Source organism: Mixophyes fleayi, chromosome 2 (assembly GCF_038048845.1).
Source record: "Mixophyes fleayi isolate aMixFle1 chromosome 2, aMixFle1.hap1, whole genome shotgun sequence".
Taxonomy (NCBI): domain Eukaryota; kingdom Metazoa; phylum Chordata; class Amphibia; order Anura; family Limnodynastidae; genus Mixophyes; species Mixophyes fleayi.
This window is the reverse complement of record NC_134403.1, coordinates 114,598,047-114,621,377: the sequence shown is the minus strand read 5'-3', so window position 1 is coordinate 114,621,377 and position 23,331 is coordinate 114,598,047. Positions and strand designations below refer to the sequence as shown.

The window sequence follows — 23,331 nt, the reverse complement described above, 5'->3', positions numbered from 1 at the left end:
GCTCCACACAGACCACAATCTCACACTGGCTCTCCAATTCTCGTTTGGCTGTAATTAGCTCCTATTGATGTTGCAGGTGCGCACCTGTATGAATTCCGTGTAACAGATAGCCGGCTGAAAGGTTCCTGTTGTAAATAGTCTATTCCGTTAAGGAAAACAGTAAATAAGTGTAAAATCAGATAGAATGTAGGTATAACGATTAATGGTCTCTTATTAATGTATATAATCTCTCCATTGCTTATTTCTGGAGTTATATATACCTTTTTGATATTGAAGAATGTGACATTTTACTGTATATTAAAACGTTGTATTGTATTCCATATTGCCCTGGATAAATATTTAACTCATCACTCAGATAAGAACATCGAGGGAGATTCACTACTCTGGAATCATTTTTCAGCGCTGTTTTATTTTTTTATTTTGATATCTTCTGTTTTGGGATGTGACACCATCCTTACACAGCTGCGTTATCTGATTCCATTGAGTGTTTTTCAATTTTATAAAAAAAAAAAATTCCTTAGCGCCAGGTGATTGTTTTGTTGGTTGTTAATAATATTCCCACCCAAGAACAGAAGCTTCCTGCCTGACATTTCTATTTCTGTCGATAACATGACCATAAATCCCACCCCGCAAGCTCGTTGCCTAGGTGTAATCCTTGATTCACAACTGTCGTTTATTCCCCACATCAACACTATATCTAAATCATGTTACATACACCTAAAGAACATTTCCAGAATACGCACATATCTGACACAAGACACCGCAAAAACATTAATTCATGCACATATCATCTCCCGCATCGACTATTGCATATCCCTCCTTACTGGTCTTCCCAAAGCCAGACTTGAACCCCTACAATCTATTTTGCACGCAGCGGCTAGACTGATTTTCCTTACAAACCGTTATTCCTCTGCTGAGCCACTCTGTCAGTCTCTACATTGGCTGCGTGTGTTTCAACAAATCCAATATAAAATTCTTCTACTAACATACAAGGCCATTAACAAAATTGCACCGACATACATTTCCTCACTTGTCTCGAAATATCTCCCTACTCGACACCTCCGTTCTGCACAAGATCTGCGTCTCTCCTCCACTCTCATCGCATCCTCCCATTCTCGGTTACAGGATTTTTTCCGGGCTGCACCTACTTTGTGGAATTCCCTCCCTCGCACAGTAAGACTTTCCTCTAGTCTTCAAACCTTCAAGCGTTCACTGAAAACCCACCTCTTCAGACAAGGTTATGATATTCCTCAACCATCATCTTAATTTCCCTACATTACCCTATTGCCATCCTCTACACTGCTAACGCAAGACAACAACCTTCTGACCAACATTGCAACACACACAGCCCACTCAGTACTTTTACCTTTGCAGTCTGACTGGTCCATTGTGCAATATGATGTAGCACATGCCCTTGTGTTTCTAACTCCCATTGTCCTATAGATTGTAAGCTTTCGAGCAGGGTTCTCTTACCTCTCTGTCTGTATGTATTACCCAGTATTGTCATATTAATGTTTGTTCCCAATTGTAAAGCGCTACGGAATTTGCTGGCGCTATATAAATAAATGTTGATGATGATGATGATAATAGGGGATTCAGCAAGTCACTCACCCGCATGATTTTAACTACGTTTAGTCTGATGGCCACACTTCTCGAATGGCCAGATTGCTCAAACTGCATGCTTTCTTTTAAAGCCATCTCAGAACAACCTCCTTTTTCTGGCTGTTTTTCTGGCAATTTTCCCAGCGGTTTGTCAGACAGCAACTTAGTAAATCTGGCTCTTTGTATTTTCATCATTTTAAAAATCGGGATGGCAATTTGAAAAGTGGTGTTTTGTCAAACTGTATTTTTCAGCAATTTTAACTGGTGGTTTGGCCTTTAGTTAATCCGGCAGTTTTAAAACCACCAGAAAAACACAGGAAACTGGCACCTTCATCAAACTCCCTTTTAGTAAATCTAGTTCATAGACTGATCTGTTTGTGTCACCCTGTATGAATTCAGCTATCTGTGGAGATTGCTCCCAGTAACAACAATTCTCCATACAGATGGAAGGGGTTTTCCACTTTAGGTATGAATTTTACTAAATTTCCTCTCCCTGCTGTATTTAGCAGAATCCCATGATCACTACCAATCATTGGCTTTATGTAAATGCCTGGCTAAATACAGGAAATGGGTGGGTGGAGGCAGGGCTATTCCCCTTCTAAAGTACTATTTGGAAGGGATTCAGCTATATTCATATTTAAAGTGGAAAACGCCTATAAAATGTGTTGTTTGCAATTTATATTTGAAAGCAGAATAGTAAACAAAAAAGTCTGCCTGTTCAGTTCAAGTTCTATAATGATATAGACTGTCTATTCCAAGTTACTGTGACTACTTGCTTATTATTAGATGTGATTGTGAATCTATCACCAGTTGCGATATAAAGCAATCTGTTTGTAAAACTTCTAATATATATATATATATGTATATATATATATATATATATATATATTGTTATGTACGTCTAGTCGCTATCCATTAACGATTGTCCACTTCAAATTGTGTGGTTCCAAAGCACAATGCGATTTAATAGCAAAAGGCAGCAGAGTAACAATTTCAATACTATAAGTACAGTTGATTACATACGCGGGCGCCCTGGATCCAGCATACAGTCCTGAGGTCTGTGGTTGAGAAGAGTGTCTGCTGGCCCCAGAGCCCCTGCTTATATACAGTTAGTGATACAGTGTAAACAATACAGATGATTTGGCATGTTTCCATAGGTTCAGGCTTCAGGACGGTCCAGTGTAATGCAGGTCATTGGACAGTTCAAACAATGCCCTCCAGGGGTGGGGTCAGCTCTCCAAAAGATGCATACTAATCTTCCCGCCGAAAGCTGGTTCAAACTGGTCTATTTACATTATACACACAATACTATTTTGATAATTTATTCCCTATAATCCATATCTTGCATACGCAAGGTGTGATCCTTTAGGCGATTGAAGCGGACGTCCGAGGATAAATAGGGGATTAGAATGATAGTAGACATATGTTTCCTGTATCCTGAACCTTAGATCTCACTAAAGTGTATATAACATTATAATATTTAACTATAAACTCTGCTACATTTCATTATAAATAACTATGTGTTGCAACTATTTTTAATATAAACTAAATACAAGTGTATGTGTTCGTGTAAATGTCTGTATAAGTGTTCGCACGTGTTGTTGTTAATTACGCTCCTCCACACGATAGCGTGCTATTCGCATAATTTTAGACATAGACAATCAGATTGATAGATATTAATTTGAAATGACCATATTGAATTATTTGACTTCGACAAATAAATATATATATATATATATATATATATATATATATATATATATATATATATATATATATATTTATTTCAACCCATGCTGACCAGGTGTGGGTCTCCCTGTAATAGTGTGACCTTGCTGGTTTTTTTTTTATTTTTTTATTACAATCTATTATTTTTTTTAACACTACATATGTGTGCTAATGCTGTTATCATCATCAACACTTTAGTTTACACCTGTCCTTGGCCAAGGGCAAAATATTCAACTCCTAAGAGGCATGTCTGTACTCTAACAAGGCTGCATCTCCAAGGGGCATGCAAGCGAAATGCTGTTTCAGATGACATATTTTGCACATGCACAGTGCTGCAAAGACCATTTATGCGCCACAAACAATAGTCCAAATCTAAACCAGGTACTAAGTGTCCAGAGTGCAACAGTCATAAACATATTTCAGCTCTCTTTCAAGACAATCAGCCCGCTGACTACCCCTAAAACCATCCCATGGCAAAAGGTACAGTGGAGACAGCAGATCAAGCATTAGTTTCTACTACATTATCCTCTAAATGTACTGTAGTTTGCATAGAACATGCTAGTGACGAGTCCTGTTCTAAAACATGTCAGGAATCTTATATTTAGATATAGGACTTAGCATTCAACTCTTACTGCACAGCATAGCAAGAACAGCTGATGCAAGTTTACGGAGTTGCAATCAGGTGATTGCTGACATCACAGAGACAGGGAGTTGAACTTCCAAACAGTATATAAACCTGCTCTGCTTGTCATTCCCTGCCCCAATATCAGCTTTGCTGTTCTGAGCTCCTAAGCATGTTATCCTGATTACTCCTGATTATTGCACGGCTTGTTCCTGACTCCATGAAACTTGTATCTTAACTTTATACTGTGCTAACCGATTCGTTAGGAAAAGTTAAAGATCAAACCAAACTTTAAGATAGGGTCTGGTGAATACCCGTAGTAGCCTAAACTTCGCCCCACTGCTCTCTGGCTGTCATTTGCAGCATATACATTAATAGGAGAACACATATATCATACTACACAAGCTAGGGACTCACCAAGGAGATGCCTTGACATTAACAAGTGAGTTTATCCCAATACAGCCATCTTCTCCCTAGATGCTGCTTTGCTCTCTGCAGATCTGGTCTGCAAGGGGTTAACTCCTCACCATTGGAATCCACATTCAATCACCTAGGGCTGGCCTATAGGAGACTGCCTTTCCCTGCAATCTGAGACAGTTTATAAGTGGTCATTGCTGCTGCTGGTTTCTCTGTGCACTCTTGGGACCGGATCCTGACTCGCTTCCAGGTATTGACTCTTGCTAGTCCCTCCGTTTTGCACCTCGTCTTGGGACCCAGATCCTGGCTTCGTTTTGACCTTACACCTGCTCATTCCCTGGTATTGTGTGAATTTTCCGGCTTCTGACCCCTAGCCTATCTAACCCTCCGTTTGACTGACATCCATGGATCATGCAGTGTTTTGTGCCTCCTGACTAACCTGGAATCCTGACACCTGCAGAGCATCTGGTGTCCTGTGCCTGGAGACTCTCACTACCACCTGCTATCTAGTTCCAAGCTTCCCAGTTTAACTTGGACACAAGATTCTCAGCTCTCTCCTGCAACCCAGTACTTTTATCTGCTTTTTCATTTGCACACATCTCAGTTTTACCTGTATGTGCCATGTTTAAATAAACCACCTTGCTTCGTACTAGAGATCCTGACAATAGCTATATTGTGCACAAAATTCTCCTCTTTATCTATATTCTGACACATTGTGATTTATACACTGCTTGCTTTAGAGTACCAGCCAATATTTATTTTGTTCTTACACACACAGTGATCGTAAATGTCCAGGATGTACTTTTTCCAAATGTTTTTATGCACATGTGCAAATTTCATTAATTTAAAGAAGCACAACTTTTTCACTAATTTCTAGTTTGGTTTCATTACAACGACCGTAGTCCATTTTAAAGGACAACTACACTCAAAACGATCGTCGATGGTGGTCGATGATGATGGTGGTCGATGATGATGGTGGTCGATGATGATGGTGGTCGATGATGATGGTGGTCGATGATGATGGTGGTCGATGACGACGACGACGACCGTCGATGATGATGATGATGTCGATGATGTCGATGATGATGATGTCGATGATGATGATGATCGTCAATGATCGTCGACGATCATCATCATCATCGACGATCATCATCATCATCGACGATCATCATCATCATCATCATCGTCGATCATCATCATCATCGACGATCATCATCATCATCATCATCATCATCATCATCATCATCATGATGATGATGGATTCCAAATTTTAATCTTAATGCTGGGTACTATAATTTGCTGGCATAAGTCCTTGAAGTAGACCTTCAACAATTAGACTCAGACTGGGCATTTTCAGCCATTTATGTTTTGAATATCATCATCATTTCAGACCAGAGTCAAATGTAAATCGAGCATGTATAAAACTAGTATAAGTAAACTTGCCTCAAAACAACCTGCATGTCATATTTGAGCATGTCAATAAATCTACAAGCATAACAAAACAAAAAATAAATATACAAGTACTTCCGTTAAAACACAAAACCACAGGAATTTCTATCCAGAAGAACTATAGTGGTCAATCTTCTTCTAAAATTCAAACCACAATGCAAGACTGCTGTATTACATTAAAGAACATCTATAAAATTTCACATGAAAAATATGTCATTCATATAAAAAATGTTTTTCATTCATCTAAAAGTTTCAAATCTAGTCCCTTTAACTAGATTTGAAACTTTCTTATGAATATTACTCTGTCCACCTGTGTGTGCACATTGCACCAACAGGTCCCATTGTGGTCCAGCCAGTATTCCAAGTGCTAAATGGCTGTAGCTGCCCAATTTCTATATTGATGTGTTGCCAAACTGTAAACCAATATTGTTGCTCAGACCTTAAGCTCAGCAGCAGTATTGGCAAACTGCAGACAACACAATTGTTGGACAGAAGCCAGCTCATTGTGTAAGGATTTTGGAAGAAACTTATTTTATCTATTTCCATCTATCTGATAGTTTGCCACCACTTATCAGCTGGCTCCTTTTAGTCTACAAATCAGTTTCAGGAACAATAAATTATGATTTCTCTGCATGAATAATAGAATTGCTAGAGTGCTTGTACAAAATAATATTAAAAATAATTTAGCAGGTATTATTGCAAAATATTATTCAACAAATAAGGGATTCCTTTTTAGGTCCGAAGTAAAGAAACAGATTTAGGGTATCCTAAAAGGCATAATGGGGGCCTCTCTATCTACATAAGTTCTCAGGCTTGTGAAATAAAAGCAGACACAGCTGAAAAATATTCTTTATTACTGAAACATTCCAAAACTGCAGTATACAGATGTCATCATTATGAAATCATATACTGTTTTATTAAAGCATTAGTGCAATTTAATTGTGTAAAATGCTTACAAAAAGTGTCCATTGAGACCGTTGATCATTATTTTGACAGTAAGTAAAACCGTTATTTACATAAGAAAACCCAACCCACATTGCAGTAGAGCTGCAGAGTAATTCTGTTATCAATCAGAAATCATTAAATAGTTATATAATAAATTAACATAAATATGACATAAAAATGAAACAGACAAATCTAAGGTGATTTTATAGAACATTACAGTGACTCCTCCTTTTACCCTTGTGCTTTTGCAACAAAAAAAATAAAATTTAAGGTATGTTACCAATGAATCCCAAACATACTGTACTAAGTGATAAAAAAAATGACTACCACAAAATATTTTCTATGGCACAAAAGTGAAATCAGCATTTTGGGATGTGTTTAGTCATTCCATGTGTTAAAGAGGTGTGTATTCTGTACACAGACATTAGTGGCTTTTAGTATTGTAGTGTTTGTGTTGACTCCAGTGTAGAAAAACAGGTAAGTGAAGTGTAGGCTACAGTAAAATCTCAATTAAAAAAAAAAGTTAATGTATCTGAATGATGTATTGTTGCATATGTTCTGTAAGTTATGTGTTAAACAATACTGTTTGTATTGTGAAAATAATATATTATTCCACGTCACACATTTAAGAGCTACATAGTCTTTGATAGTACTCTCACTTAATACATTACAAATATTAAATCTCAAAGAGAACAGTGTTGTATTACACTTTAACCCAGCCAGCTGGGATAAACAATACTCATAATTGCTTTATGTTAAGCATAGACTCATCATTCACAACTGATCAGTAGCATCCATCCCTCCAGTTTCCATCTCGCAGAGTACTCAGTGATGACAGAGTCTTCGGTGGCTGAATAAAACTAAAAACGATAAAGATAGATATAAAAGAGTAATGCAGCAAAAATGAACAATAAAAAAGTCAAGAACTCTAGCTTACACAAATCTATATTAATAATACTATATTGTGAGGATAAACTGCCAACATATTTATTAAGCATATAGCTCTCAATGATCCAAGACGCTCTTATAGAGGTGCATTCGAAGCCACCATCTTCCTGCATCAGTTTGGCAGGAGCCTCACATCACAACTTAGACCTTCCACTATCTAGCTTTCAGTCTGTGGCTTCCTGCTTCCCACATTCCTCTCCTCATATCATGAATTGTCCCTGTCCTCACTATACCAATTTGTATTTTACTACGATTTATTCTCAAATTATTCAAATCGGTTCAAAATTCAATAGAATTTGGACAGTTTGAGGGCCTCAAACTTTTTGCTATACAATTAACCCGCTATGTGATTCAAAAGCCACTGCTGCCCTGTCCTCAAACTGCAAACTTCCATCCATGGTTCCAATTTCAAGCTGGCAGATTAAATGGCTAAATCTTACAGTATTTTTTAAGTGTTTCTTAACACAGCAAACATTATGAGTCTTAGTTTAAAAGTTGCATGGAAAACTGTTAAAAATACTATAGAATGCAGCCAATATAGCTCAAACATGTTTGTCGTGAAACAAACCTGTCCATCTTGATGTGTTTTGTCTAATGTTTAAGATTTTCTTGCAAATTTCTGAACTTTAGAGCCAATTCGATAAACTGGATCAAGAACCATTATTAAAAATGTAAGCATCTCTAGTTACTACCTCCAACAAGATGAGCACACACCTCCTGAAACATTTTGTGTCTATGGACATTCCATTCCTGATTAACTACATGTTGCTCTGTTCCCTCCCATTTGAAAACTTGTGCACATAAAAAGAAGGATAACTGAATACCCTTTTTTGGATGGACCCCCAAGAACGACCACAATCCTCACACCTCCCCCCAAACTACTTTTTTCAATCACAAATCTGGAACTATTCTATCCGCACATTTAAAGATAGATAATCCTCACGGGATGTTTCTTCTTTTGAACAATCCTGCATTTCTTTAGTGTCTAGATCCCAAAGCGTTTGTGCAATGGATGAAACAACGTCAAATTCTTCCACAACATAGCGTCCCTGAACTTTCTCAGAGTTTTTTTTATTTTATTTTTTTAGATCCGTTATCGCTTTGGATTACTAATGAATGTATTCTACAAAGTTCTGCAACTTTGCAATTTCTAGCAGTGCAAAATCAATCTATGCACTCCACATCTCCCCTCTACACTTGAAGCTTTTTGCCTGAGTTAGTCCACCTCCAGAAGCCTAATCTCTACCTTGTATTTCCATTTTGAGAAGCATCATCAACCAACTAAAGAGCCACATGAGCTAAGTGGTGAGGAGGACAAAATCCGAATTCACGATGGGAGTAGCCAAGAGCTTAATTTGCATGCAAATAAAATAAAACTCATACAAATTGATGTTCTGCTGGTACTTAGAAACCAAAGGGTAGATAATGCTGAGTCAAGTTGGCACCACTTCCTGTTGGCAAGGCTGTGGCACAGAAGGCACCCTGTATTACATATGGTGGATCCTCCCAAACCTAAAAACTTCTGGCAAGAAGTCTGTGACTTAATTCTAGCCATTACACAGGCTAGCCTTCTCCAAAACCTCCTACCACCTACTCCCATGGCCAATCCCTGAAGTACCGAAACATTCACAAAAGCTGAAAAGGCACATCCTCACAGGAGCTAGATGTATTATTGCTCTTAACTGGAAAAGAGGACCGCCCTACCATACCAGTGCTTATTAATAAAGTCAGGCAAATACATAAACTGGAACATATCATCAGTATAATACATGACTGCCCCAATCAACTCTCCAACATTTGCTCGCCTGGACTGAGCATTACAATAGCAGTTCAAAACCCAACATGTAAAAAAGAGGGACCTTTAAATTATGGGTCTTCCTTTTGTTTTCTGTCCAGCCGTCCCCTCCCCTGTAATCCTTACTAACATTTCCCCGCTCTTCCCTGCCGTGACCTCCTGCCCCCTAGTTTGAATTTATCTCCAAATTCTAATGTTTAATAGATTTTTTGATCAATGTTTGTGTTGAACTAAAATTACTGCACAGTTTTGCCTTCATTTCTTTTTTTTATATATATATCTAATGTTTAACTGAGACTGTATTCCTCTTCCCCATCCCCTTTTTGTCTTTTGTATCCCTCTTTCCATGTTATTACTCTAGAAAATGAAGGCCAATTAAAAAGTATTCCGACCCTCCCCAAATGCACATTAAATAAGGTAATCAATATAAAGAAGAATAGGTTGGAGATAATGATAAATGAACACATAACTTTAGATATAAAGATTTAAGAGAAAAAAAGATCGGTAGCACATTGGCAACCATTTTTTCATGAAAAAATAAGGGAGCAAAAGTGTGAGGAGCTGCACCACAGTCAAACAAGCCAGATATGTAAACAAATCAAGGACTAGATGTCTCATTCTCTTTATTTGCATAGTAAGCAGAGATTCATGGAAAATGAAAATATTTAATATTTAGCAAAACACCAATTACCTGCGTGGCGGAGTAGCAATCTTACTGCGGGGGATACTGCTCCCATTGGTGCTGGACAAAGCAGGTCTTGGCAGAGCACTTCTTCCTATAGGCAATGCACTTGAAGTCTTGTTTGGCATAGGAATCCCAGAACTTGATAAAGACTGTAAACTAGTTGATTGAGGAATGCTGCTGTTGCCTTGTATAGTTGGACTGACATAGGCTGTAGCTTTAAGAGGTGGCCTCACTGACACTGGGAAATTTCCCACACTGTGTACTCTCTGCTGAAGTTGACCAGGGGATGGAACTAGAGAAAATAAGGAAAAGTTTTCTAAAGTGTGAAGTTTACAAATATATAGTAAATACAATATGTAACATAAGTACATTATGATAGATTGAGCAAATAAGTTCCACTAGAGATGAGCAAAGTTGCTCTGTGTAATAAACACTTTATTGGTTACAGAATTTCACATTTTTCTCTAGTGGAATTGAGAATTGTTCCTCAAGGAATTCCCTACTCCCACCCAAACCTCACCACTGAGCATAATTAAGTGAAACTCGAAAATAGTCTGTTCCCTCGTGAAGTTCTATTTGTGTGAAAATCTGCCACAAATTAACTCATGGCTATGCTCTGAACACTAAAAGCAATTTAAACCAGTGGAACCTCAAGCGTTGCCATACAGTTACATTTAGTGATAGAACAAAATGCTGTGAGCTTAAAAGAACCAACTAGTCTCTTAGAATGAAACCAAATCAATACCGAACAAACTGTTTACTTGTATTAGGAGTAATCACTGATCAGTGTATGATTTTGGTTCATAATAAATTGATAGGTTGCCTTCCCTTGGTCCTATTACTGCCTGTATTGTATGTAGACAAGAGATGCACTTTTAATTATATATATATTTACATACATACACAGTGATTGAAGCAGAGATGCATACGGTCACACACCATACTGCAGCATCTCCTACTGCCTTCATTATGAACTGAAAGATCCGGGACAAGACTTTGATCACTTATTCTTAAATCAACAAAAAGAGTATTTTAATTGAAACACTGAAGCAACCAATGTCTCGGAAATATTAATTTCACATAGACCAAGTTAAGAAAATGATTAAATGACAAGACAAAATGTTATCCTGTATGCAGTATTTGTGGTGTGGCAATGCTGTAGCTATTTTATATTACTTTTTTTTTTTTTTACTTATTGAGGTCTAATGTAAAGATTTAATGCTTATTAAGAAGCAGACTTTAGTAGTCTCCCAAAGTCTTTATAGTATATAAGCTAAACAAACAAAACAGAAACAACTGTACGTGGTCAAAAACATTACAACAGTAACACGATACATCTTAATTTAAGTATAAGAGAAAAAAGAAAATACACAAGACAGACAAAAAAACAAAATAATAAAGACACTTAAGCAAGTTAGACTTCAATTTTAAGTATTTGCCAATATGAACAGTAGCCCTTATTATCTAGATTTTTGTATATATTGAATGAGATGGTACCAAACAACTGAAATCCTGCTAATATGATCCAATATGGGAAACTCATTTTCTCTTTAATATATAGTTGCACATATTACGAATAGGAAGAAATACATAACACCTGTGGATATGTATTAAATGTAAACATACATGCCATACACTGAAAAACTAATGCTATATTCGTATATTTCTCTAGCATAGTAGGAGTGCATTCACCCATGTACATTGGGAAAACAGATGAAAAAAAACAAATAAAAAAACCACACATGACAAAGTACATTTTAGCGTTTTGAATTCGTTATTGCCATGCACTTTCTTGCGTTATACTACTGCTAATACAATATATAATGCTGGTAGTGTGATAAAAATAGGTTGTGCCATGTTATAAAGCCTTAAACATAAAAAAACATTTAGAACACAAGGGTGGGAATGAGTCCATATGACACCAGTCATGATATTTTAAATGTACAAGTAAAAAGTACATTAACAAATCAATTCAATATTGTGTGCCAACATATTGAAAATTAAGTCAAATCCCTACTGCTAAACATCTGAGCTAAATATACCTTAAGTAACAGATGGGTTATTCGCAAAAGTTAAAATCAAATGCATTTCTTTTTTACTTTGCGCACTTATTTTTGTGCCAATACACACAGGAAGTGCACAGATTTGCAGGCCAAGATGGCGGAGTCTGTAGACGAGCAAAATGTGCCTTCTAATGGGAGTATCTGTGCGGATAGGGGTGTTCCCTGCCAACAGACTAGGAGCTTGAATATGCCTACTTATGCACCCACATGCAAGGACGAAATTAATGCAAGATAAAAGGTGCAAGTTTAGGTGAGCTTTGTTTTCTGCAAGAGCGCAAAGCATTCTTCTCCCCGCAGATAAGCTTGATCTATCAACCTCTCATTTCCCTAAAAGGAGGCCAAAATCTGACCTCTTTCTATACTTTTAATGGGTTGCCCCTTGCAGGGGCCCAGTACAAATGTAACAGGCAGTGCTCCCCTCCTTCATTCTCGCACCCAACCATCATTTTTAAATTATTCTCTACTCAACATTTGCCTTCCCCCCCATTCTCTACAGTCCAACCCCCCCATTCCCGGTTCCACTTAACCCCTGCAGTAGTTTACTTACCTCTCTACATCATCTTGCTGTCTCTTTTTGGCTCCTCTCTATTGATAGTGCTGTGACGTTATTAATTAATCTCTGTCTGGACACATGGGGGGCTGGGAATGGAACAAATAGCGGCAGCTCTAGGGCCAGACATCTTAGCAGTGGAAGCAGTTATGCTGCCTACAAGATGGCCCGCTGCTGCATCCTTAATTACATGCAGAGGTCTCTCACATCTCAGGCGCAGCTGCTGCTTTGAAATGGCGCCTGCTACCTCCCTTTATTCATTGCGGAGACCTCCACCCCTAATACATTTGTTTGTGCCCAGAGATGGTGGGGCTCCAAACTGCTGTACTCACTTGTGGTGATTATGTAGTATATCTAATGACCGATTGTTATAGATTAATTCAACAGAAAATAACAATGTGAATATTTATGAAACCTCTCAAAGTATGCTTTGCTGACCAACCTAAGAGACATGTGCAATTGACCAAGAGTCTTTTAAAACTAGCCAGGCCCAGGATAAAAAAAAGCATCTCGTAGGAGTTTAAAGCCCCAAAGTTGTAAACCATCTAGCCACTCAAGCAGAGCAGAGGTGAGAGATTCTCTAAAGGTGCCCAAACATATATCTTCGTGATAGATAATTTACTTCGAAAGCTGGGAATTAATCTGACTTAATTGAAAATGTACTTCCTAAGGTGGGGGTTAAAAGCCTGTAAGAAGGGTTTAAAATCCTCTGCTTTAGACATTACAGTGTGCATTTTCATGAGCTGGGGGGGGGGGGGAGCTATTTGTGCAACTTATTGTATGTCTTGTTATTAAACTTTTTTGTAACTAAGCCTTGGAAACATTTTTCAGATTAAAATAAATTTAATTTAGCATATTCTCCATGATTCTTTGTGAAGCAAAGGGAGGCTCATGCTGTGTGTATGTGATTTAAATGTAAAACATTAATAAGTGGTTTTGGTGAACATAAGGACACCATAATAATTCCTTTGAGGTGGCAGAAAAAATGTATTAATTGCCAAGTGACTAAGGTGACGCCAGTCACGGCCAGCTGTTCAGATTGCTGTATCTGAGACAGGCTGGGCGTTCGTGACATCCCTGTACTCCCCTCATGGCAGCCCTGTACCGTTGTACCTTCTAGTTACACTTTATATGAAATGTGCATTTATAAGTGTACTTCAACTAGTACAATAAAAGCATACAATGCAATAAGAACAGTCTGTCCCCTCATGATGCTGAACTTAGCAGTGTTTTAGAAGTAAAATGTCAAAGTTTATATTAAATGAAGGGGGTGGTCCTAAAGTTATGGTAGGTTGCACTTTGAGGTCACATTTTAAGGCACATCATTTTACGGGCACATGCAATTTGAAACACATTTGGTGGGCAAATTGGTGCATTTCTGCAAATAAAGCTGAGCTGGCATGCATTTTTTCAGTGAGTAAATAAGTATGTCTAACACTTTAGTAGAAGCAGATATTGTCTAGAAGGATTGTGCTGCACTGTCTTGCATCACTATGAGGCAATGGATAGCCAGAGCTTGTGCGATATTCTGTACAAACTTGACATAGGAGGCCCAGTGATGTCATAGTAAATATAAATGATGCAGTACTTTGACCGTTTTGTCCTATTAATATTTGCACCACTTCTAACAGTGTGGGACAATTATGAACATAGGTACACTGGAAAAAGAAGCAGTTTTCTCCATACTAACCAAATGAATTCCTATTTTTTATATATATATATATATATATATATATATATAATTTTATAGGAATCCATTTGGTTATTATGGAGAAAACTGCATCTTTTTCCAGTAAGTGGGGTAATCACAGATCAAGAACTGGCAGTGTTAGGTTTTGTTGGAAAGTGTTTGGGATCATGGAAGAGTGGCAGAAAGTGGTCTATCAACAAAGTGCATAAAAACCAGACTACTGCACTTGGGCCACACACACATGGAGATGGCTGTATCTGTTTGATAGAGGGTGGCAGAGTTATTCACATATTACAACATCTGTGTTAAGAGAATGCTTCTCTGACATGGAAATAAAATAAACTACATAATGACAATGTCTATCACTTAGCATATGGGAACATTACATTTTTCTCTTGCAACTAATGACTCCAAATTAGTGAGGCATTAAGACGACAAGTCTAACTGGTTTAAGAGAGATTACTTTATTTTAGTTTGTTCAAGACTGAATAATTGCTCAAAATAAAAAAAATGTATAAGAGTTTGTAAACTCAGTGGTATATAAACATAATACAGATTAATACATACGAAAAAATAACTATTATAGTAATGCAGGACAATTGGTGGATAATTTACAGGGGCGCACGCAGGATTGTTAAAAACAAAAACCTAAAAGAGTTGCTGCGTATGTGCCCGCGCATGCGCAGCAGCTCCGTTTCGGCAGCACTGTACTACACAGCAGCCACGGCACTGTCAAAGAAGCAACCCCGCAGACGCTTCTTTGAGAGCGCCGCGGCTGCTGTATAGTACAGTGCCGCTATGTGGGGCACTTAGCGGAGGGGAGGGGTTTCTGGAGACCCAGAAACCCCCCCCCCTGCCTGCGCCCCTGATTTACTTGTACTGGCTTGCAATAGCCAAGTAAATAACCCTGTTGGAATGGGGAGTGGTCTCGGTGCATATTATCGAACATCCTATAAAAACTGTAAATTGGTATACTCTTCCTACTTAGGTAATTTAAGGTTTATATGGAACCATACCACTTAAGATCTTCAAAAAATTAATTTGCTCACCAATTTATTTTTTTAGACAAAAAAATAAGCAATCATCAGATTAAATCATATAATCATAACAAGGTGTTTTACTAAATACATATATGTATAAAGTGGGTAGTCAGGGACAGATAAAAATAAACGTGTACTTACTACTTGACTGCAGTCTGGATATCCCATTAGTTGCACCATGCAGATTAGAATCAAAACTTTGGCTATTGCGCACAGAGACTGGAGAAACTACAGTGCTTGTGGTAGTGCTTGGCATTCGAGCCAAATTTGGCATACTTCTTCGCAGCTTATCTGAATGCAAGACAAATGGATCATTTTCAAATAAATGATAACCAAACACTGATGAAAACCTATCATATACCAACAACTACAATAAATGAATCATTCACGATTCTTTTAGACTCATTTTGCTCTAAAATTATTACATTTGACATTGCATTTTCTATGATCACATATTCTGGATTCATTTATCCAACATTCACAGTATATAACATTATGTGATCCATTATTTCCCATAGAAGCAGGACTTTAACAAAACATTTTCCTGTACTGCTTATTCATTACCAGACATCAATTTAAAAGGAAATTGGCCCATTACTATTTATAGAATGTATTCCACCAATTCATATTGTGGTCTGTCAGGCATCCATTCCTTACAATTTGCCAATAAAATATAGAATGGTGATTTTTCATTGTAAGCTATTAGCAAAATAAATTGACACAATTAAGGGCTGCACATTTTTTGCACCAAAATAGTCATGTCAATAAACTGAATTATTTCAGAGAAACATTTTTCCATTGATACATAAATAAATGTGTATCCATAAAAATGCTAATTTTTTGCTTGAATATATATCCTTCTAAATGTAATAATAAAAGCTACGTTTGCTTCTTTGTAGCCTGAGAACCAGAACTAAGCAGACCTCTTCTGGAGGGATGCGACAAATTCAGTTTGTCGATGGTAGCTGAAAATGTTGTCTCAAGTAGTAGAACCTACCAATATGATATTGTTCTTTTACTCATTCTCTCAAGCATTTTCTGTATTTTGACAGTCACCTGTATATCTACCACAGCATATTTTGTACAATACATTATTCGTAATTAGCTACTACTAACAGTACTTTGTGTCAATATATAATGAAACAATGGTCTGTCATTTCAAAATGTAAAAAGATACTGTTCCAATTAAAACACTTTACCCGCAGTAGTTCTGTTTTGTGGTTGCTCAGGTGTCTGGGCTTGAGATGAAAAATGATATTGCTGATATCCATTAGAATTTAGAAACTGGGAGCTGGGACTCCGTCTGCATTCCCGAATGCTAGAGAACGTCTGAGAATGAGGAATACTTCGTTGGAGAGGCGAACACCGACTAAGCCGCGGTTGAGGTGGTGGTAGAAGGTCAAAGTCTTCATCTTCATCATCAACGCTGTAATGGTCAGATTCCTGATCACTACTGGCACATGATATTTTCTTGGTAGAGTATAAAGAAAGGCTGGAGCGATGTCTTGATACTGAACTGCAAGTGGAGGTAGATGCAAAATCTTGCCTGAGGCCTGCAAAAAGGTAAACAGTTCTCAGGTAGGCAGCCTTTTCACATGTGACACGGATAAAATTATTGCCATATGACATGTTTCTTGTATTTTTGCAAAGTAGACATGACCAGAGGGTTGAGAAAGATTGAGCAAACATCACTTTATTAATTTTAAAAAGTCTTACAAACACCATTCACCTGGGTCTATTAGGTGCACCTAGGTATAACAAACACTGAATGAGAGATATGTCCTCACTCATCCAATATTTTTAAAGCTTCAATGATGCCCCCACACGGAGCGCATACATGAAGGAGAAGCAGCCAGCAGCTTCTTACATATGAAGCTGTCAGAGACACACCCAGTGTGAGGAGTGGAGGATGCCGTCCCAACCTGCTGACTCCTCAGGTAAGAAGTAGCATGGGGGAAAAGGAGGGGGGGTGTATGGGAGTGTGGGAGACCCCACTTCCAAGGAGGGGAGCTGAGCAAACTATGGCGCCTCCTGGGCTTGCACCAGCCCTGCCAGTCACAATAGTGATATTAAAGCGTAAAATCACTCCTCCTCTGGCACCCACTTCCTCTGTGCTGTGTGTACTCCTGATGAAGTAGGACCCGATGCACAGACCTTTCTGCAGAATGAGGGTGTAACTGCTGTTTTCAAGCTATATCAAGCTGTGCCTGATGTAACATTGAACGTTCCAGTGCAGTAACTATTAGAACTGGGACTTTTAAATGTTGTAACATTGTCAGACTGAAACTTCAACATGAAGTTGGGAGCACAATGATGAAAAGAAAAGCAAAACAAACAAACCCCACTACCATTTCTACCTTTAATTTAAAATCAGACAATGATTTGCAGAAGGATTCCATGAACTGTAAATAGACATTTCCTTAGCTTTGACATGAGTGTGTGAGACAGTTGCAAGAATAAAATATAATGAAAATGTTACAACACAGCAGACGACACCAATTCCTATTATCAAATAAAATAATTTACTGCTGTTCATGCATTGGGAATACTGTGGTTTTACCACACACACACACACACACACTAGACCTTCATATATGACATGACTCTGTATGACAGTGCTGAAATCTTACTTTCTTCTTGTAGTCGTGCCATGATCTGGACATCAGTAAGGTCCTGTAGTTTGTACCCCATAGATATTGAGTCATCTTCCAGCTCCGAATTGCTAAGTTCACTGTCTATGGAAGACTGTCGGCTCAAAGGAGAACTCTTCAAATTGTAACCTTAAAATAAAATTATCCTTATATATTATAAATTCTTATGTATTAACTGTATGCAAATGCACAACAAGTTTGACCAACATAGACTTTGAATAAAAAAAAAAAAAAAAGTAAAAAATTAAAGGTTGCCTTTCTGACAACTGTTGCAGAAGGGAAATGCTAAATCTTGAAAAGGTACTGTAACAGGCACCTCCTGCAGTTAAGAGCACGAGATGGTGAACAGTCAATTCTGAAACATTCTCTCAAACAAAAATATTGCTACATTTAGAGCACCTGTGGTTAAGTAGATAGAGAATGTGTGTGTGTGTGTGTGTGTGTGTGTGTGTGTGTGTGTGTGTGTGTGTGTGTGTGTGTGTGTGTGTGTATGTATATAAATTATATATATATACACATTATATATACACACACATTATATATATATATATATATATATATATATATATATATATATATATATATATACATACACACATATACATATATATATATACATACACACATATACATATATACATATACACACACACACACACACACACACACACCACATTTGTACACAAAATGAAACTGATGAAAATGCAATATATGGAAGAAAATAACTTAGAGTGGCTAGCTATAGCATTAGTTAGCAAAATTGTCACTAATTCAATATTTCCATACATGCATTCTGCCCTGTGTATTTTAGTATACAAAAGAAATAACTCATTACCAAATACTGAAAACCCGGATACAAATATTAGTGTCACAATAGAAATTGTGTGTACTAATGTAATAAAAATAGTACATGTTTAGTGACTACATATTTAAAAAAAGCCAATACTGCAATAATACATGCCAATTCCATGCACTGACTACTCTAATGACAAATACACGTCTGTAAGACAATGTCTAAAATTTCCCATTTTATTGACTTGTAGTGGGCATTGTAGTGGGTACTAGACGATCTGGCATCAGGAACTGCAACACCGCTTAGGTTCCCATGTACAATAGTGTCATGTGTGTTCTCACAATGGAATTAAAAACACACACACACACAGTCCATGTAAAGGAGCCCTAATGGGGAGAAATAGCTAAATCTATTATTAAATAAGTAACCAATAAGACCAAACAGACAAGTCAACAACTCTGATATTAAAAGCAATTATTGGAAAGCATACATTTACAGCATACAAAAGGAACAATTTAACATAACTAACAAGCACCATTATTTAATTGTTTAGACCCAATACCCATGGGCATAGTTATATTGTTATGTATGGTATGCTCTTGACAGAATATGGAGATTTAGTGGACAAGACGATACACATATAGAGAATTGTTCTACACAAATACCCATTTTAAAAAAAAAATGAAGGTATTGACAAATACATACATGGCCTTAGTCATTAAGGAGAGCAAGGCAAAAAAATGAGTAAATTTAATTCTGGAAAAATCATGTTACAATGCAAGGGGTACAAATTAGTTCATTATTTTGCACATAAGTTAAATACTGGATGTTTTATCATGTACCACACAAATACTTGATTTTTTTATTTTTTTTCTCTTTATTTTCACACTGAAATGTAAAGTTGATCCAGGACATGCCCTACCCCAAATATAAATCTGTCCCCACATTTTAAATTTACCTCCCCCCTCCAATGCAATATGGTTTTGCCAAGGTGCAAAGTTACTCCTTTTTTTGCTTTGCTCTCCTTAATGACTCAGGCCCATAGTCTTAATTATGTTATGGTTTTCCAAACCAATGTGTGATTAATACCCTGTACACTTTCATATAGGACGAAAATTCTCATATGCTTTAGGTCTACTCAAGTTCCAAGTGTAGCACGTGTCAAAAGTGTAAAAGATTCCTCGTAGGGCAAATATGGCAGCATGAACACATCCTTGAATACGTCACACCAAACACCTACTTACATTTCAGGTAGATGAATGGTTATGCATACATTATTTTGATCTTAAAAGATTTCATTTTGACAATTTTACACGATTCTTTTGAATGACTGATATTGCTTTTTTAAAGTAATTAAAACCATTTTCATGTCTGAAAACATTGCTGTATAGTTTATGAAGTGTGGCCCCAGCATAATAAGCTATTACAAGCATGCCGTTTGCCATCGTTAAATCTTCTCTAGGGCTTTTATCTCATTCCTGTTCATCTTTCACTTATTTTGCAAAGAACTATATACAAAGTGGTGTTTTAAATAACCATAATAATCCTAAACCAAAACTTTAAAAAAAAAATAAAAAAAAAAAACAAACACCACCACACAACAATTTTCTTAGCTCACCACACAAACACGCATTTCGCCAACCTACAAGCATACACACTGCTTATTATAAGTTATGGCTTCACAACATGGAAACGAGGCAAACAGGTTTGCTATAAAACAATGTACGAAATACAGCTAGACATACAGTAGCTGATCACGCTTCACAAATACATAGAGCAGCTATTTTAGGGGTCATTCATTTTCAAAAAAATATTTGAATAATAATTTACATCTTATCCTGTTTTCCACATGATGCAGATTTTACAAATTTGAAATAGCCAACTGTAAAAAACATTAAACTTTTTATAGTATGCAAGGAATAAATGTTTGTTTAAAAAACAACATCTACACCCACTACTATAACTAATTATATATAATATATATATATATATATATATATATATATATATATATATATATATATATATATATATATATATATATATAGTAATTCGGCACTGTAAAATCAGAGGTTTTAGGTCTCAAAAAAAAAAAAAATTGAAAAAAATAATTAGCAACTGAAAACAAGATGATTAAATAAAAAGCAACAAATTTGCAATGCCGAAAAGTATAGCGTAAAAAAAGTTTAACTTGGACCATAAAAAGTAAAAGTAAAAAAAAAAAAAAAAAAAATATTAAAATTTATTTTTTAAAAGAATAAAATAGAAAAAATAAAAAATTTGGAATGAAAACCCACAACATTTTTAATACAAAATTAACAATAAAAAGTTGTAGGTTTACCTGTCCTTTCTGGTGTTAGTATTGCTTTAGTTGGGGTTTTAAGGATGCTGGGAGAATTAAAGCCGTTGCAATATGGAGCGAGTCTCGCAACTGGACTATATGGAAAAGACATGGAAACAGGAGTGGAAAAGAGACTCCTCCAGCGACCAGCTAAATATAAAAAGGAACACAAATTACTGATTAGTATTTGTTTTAAAACCATACCTAAAATAAGACATGGATCAAGATAAAAAATAAAAAAAAAAGGTTAGTTTTTTCATTTTTACTAATGTACAGATGACTTTCCAGATCAGTTGTGCCAAATGTTCTATCCATTTGTTCTTTGAAAGACACTTGTAGAACTACTCAGTTCTCGACATGCAAAGAAAGACTTGCAAAAATGAGCAATTTTCAATTAATTAAAATTTTCAGTTAATCAGAGAGACGGGTCATTCTGCATACATATGCGGCACAATTCTGTTGCGTTCATGGCTAAATGATACATATGAACTGGACAGCGCTACATTAGCCCAATCCCACGGACAAGTTACCTTGCAAGAGAGTGACACAGCAAAAGGGACAAGGCACAATATACATGCTTGGCAACATTGTGCAAGTGATGTAAAACCTACCTAAAGTCTACCATGTTCAATCTGAACTTTTATCTATTAACAATATAAATAAAATTTGTAAATCCTAATTTGTCAAATTAAAATCAGAGAAGGATGATAAAAAAAAACACAAAAAAAAAAAAACACATAATTGACATTTGGATTAATTCCCTGGATTACACTTCCTCATAATGTTCTCTACTAATCATAGCGACACATTTCACTACTTGCTTGGTAATGCTAGCACACCATTCTGAGTCTACAATACCACAGCTGAAAAAAAGTAGTATGTGATGATCATACATAAAACAATTGTATGTGCAGTGCAACTTGTGCTCATGTGCTTTAATAAATGTTTATGAAAAAAGAAAACTAGCATTTTTACATATTGTATGTTTTCCCTTTAACAAGGGGCTTTATACTATATACACGTGACTATTGTTAATGGATCCATTCTCCTGAATGCTTCTAAATTAAGGGATTGGTGGATAAGGTTTTTTTGTTTTTCTAGAATTCGGAGCATAATTACCAAGATAAACTAAGTTACTTTTAAGGATTTTCACGCACTGCCCCTGGAATGCCCTTTCCCAAAAGCTGCTTAGCAGCACGCCTCACAGTGATCAAATCTTAGTGTGTATGACCTATTACTGAGTAGTAGTATTATTTACTATTTTATGGTGCATTTATCTAGAGTCTAAGCACCTCTTTGTTATCTATCTATGTCTCCTGATTTTCAATGCATAATAAATTTTGAAGTGGGTGGGGACAACAATCTGTGGCCAATCAGATCAGAATATTGTGAAGAGTGCACAGGGACCTGTCCAATCATGTGTTTGTTAGTGAGGATAGTGCTGGATATGGGGAAAGAAATGGAGGCAAGCAGAAGACCATACAAGGAGATTAGAAGGAGATAACTCAGCAGAACAGGGTAGCGATTTGAGACGCACAAATAATCGAAAGTGGAAATTTAGAAGTGGCTTTTTGGAAAGTAAAAAGTATTTGGCAGTTTTACAATGATGGCAGTAAGAGAAGTGGCAGTATGGCACATCACTGTATATATTACATTTACTGTGCTTTGCATGTACACAATGTAATAAAATTCATCACTAAATCACAGCGCGCCATGATTCATCAATGAAAAAGTTATTGGTTTTATTAGTTAGAAAAAAATCACACACATGACACTACACTCCTGATATGCAGGACGGTCAAATATATTTAATTTAACTAGGGACATTCTAACACTGTAGCTGAACATTGCTTTGCTAATGAAGTACTGTCCCGATTTGATGGGATTGTCCCGCCATCTCAACCATCAGGACATTTATCCTGATTTGGGCACAGATGGAATTTATGTTCCCTGAGCGATGCTCATTTAATGCTGCATGTGGCATTGAAGGGGTGTTTTTAGGAGAGGGAAAG

General features: G+C 36.7%; 1 protein-coding gene across 2 annotated transcripts in view; it reads right to left on the bottom strand.

Annotated features, from left to right (window-relative positions):
- Window positions 1-6,655: 6,655 nt before the first annotated feature.
- SLAIN1 (SLAIN motif family member 1) overlaps window positions 6,656-23,331 on the bottom strand; it is a 35,694-nt gene continuing 19,018 nt past the window's right edge. The window contains exons 3-8 of one of the 2 annotated variants that reach the window (XM_075199870.1): window positions 21,320-21,469; window positions 18,165-18,314; window positions 16,734-17,087; window positions 15,676-15,825; window positions 10,198-10,483; window positions 6,656-7,623 (exon numbers count right to left, since the gene is read on the bottom strand). In XM_075199870.1, the coding sequence (XP_075055971.1) occupies window positions 7,548-7,623; window positions 10,198-10,483; window positions 15,676-15,825; window positions 16,734-17,087; window positions 18,165-18,314; window positions 21,320-21,469 (1,166 nt within the window). In that variant the 3' untranslated portion in view covers window positions 6,656-7,547. The remainder of the gene's footprint in view (window positions 7,624-10,197; window positions 10,484-15,675; window positions 15,826-16,733; window positions 17,088-18,164; window positions 18,315-21,319; window positions 21,470-23,331) is intronic. The other variant, XM_075199871.1, reaches the window with a different exon arrangement.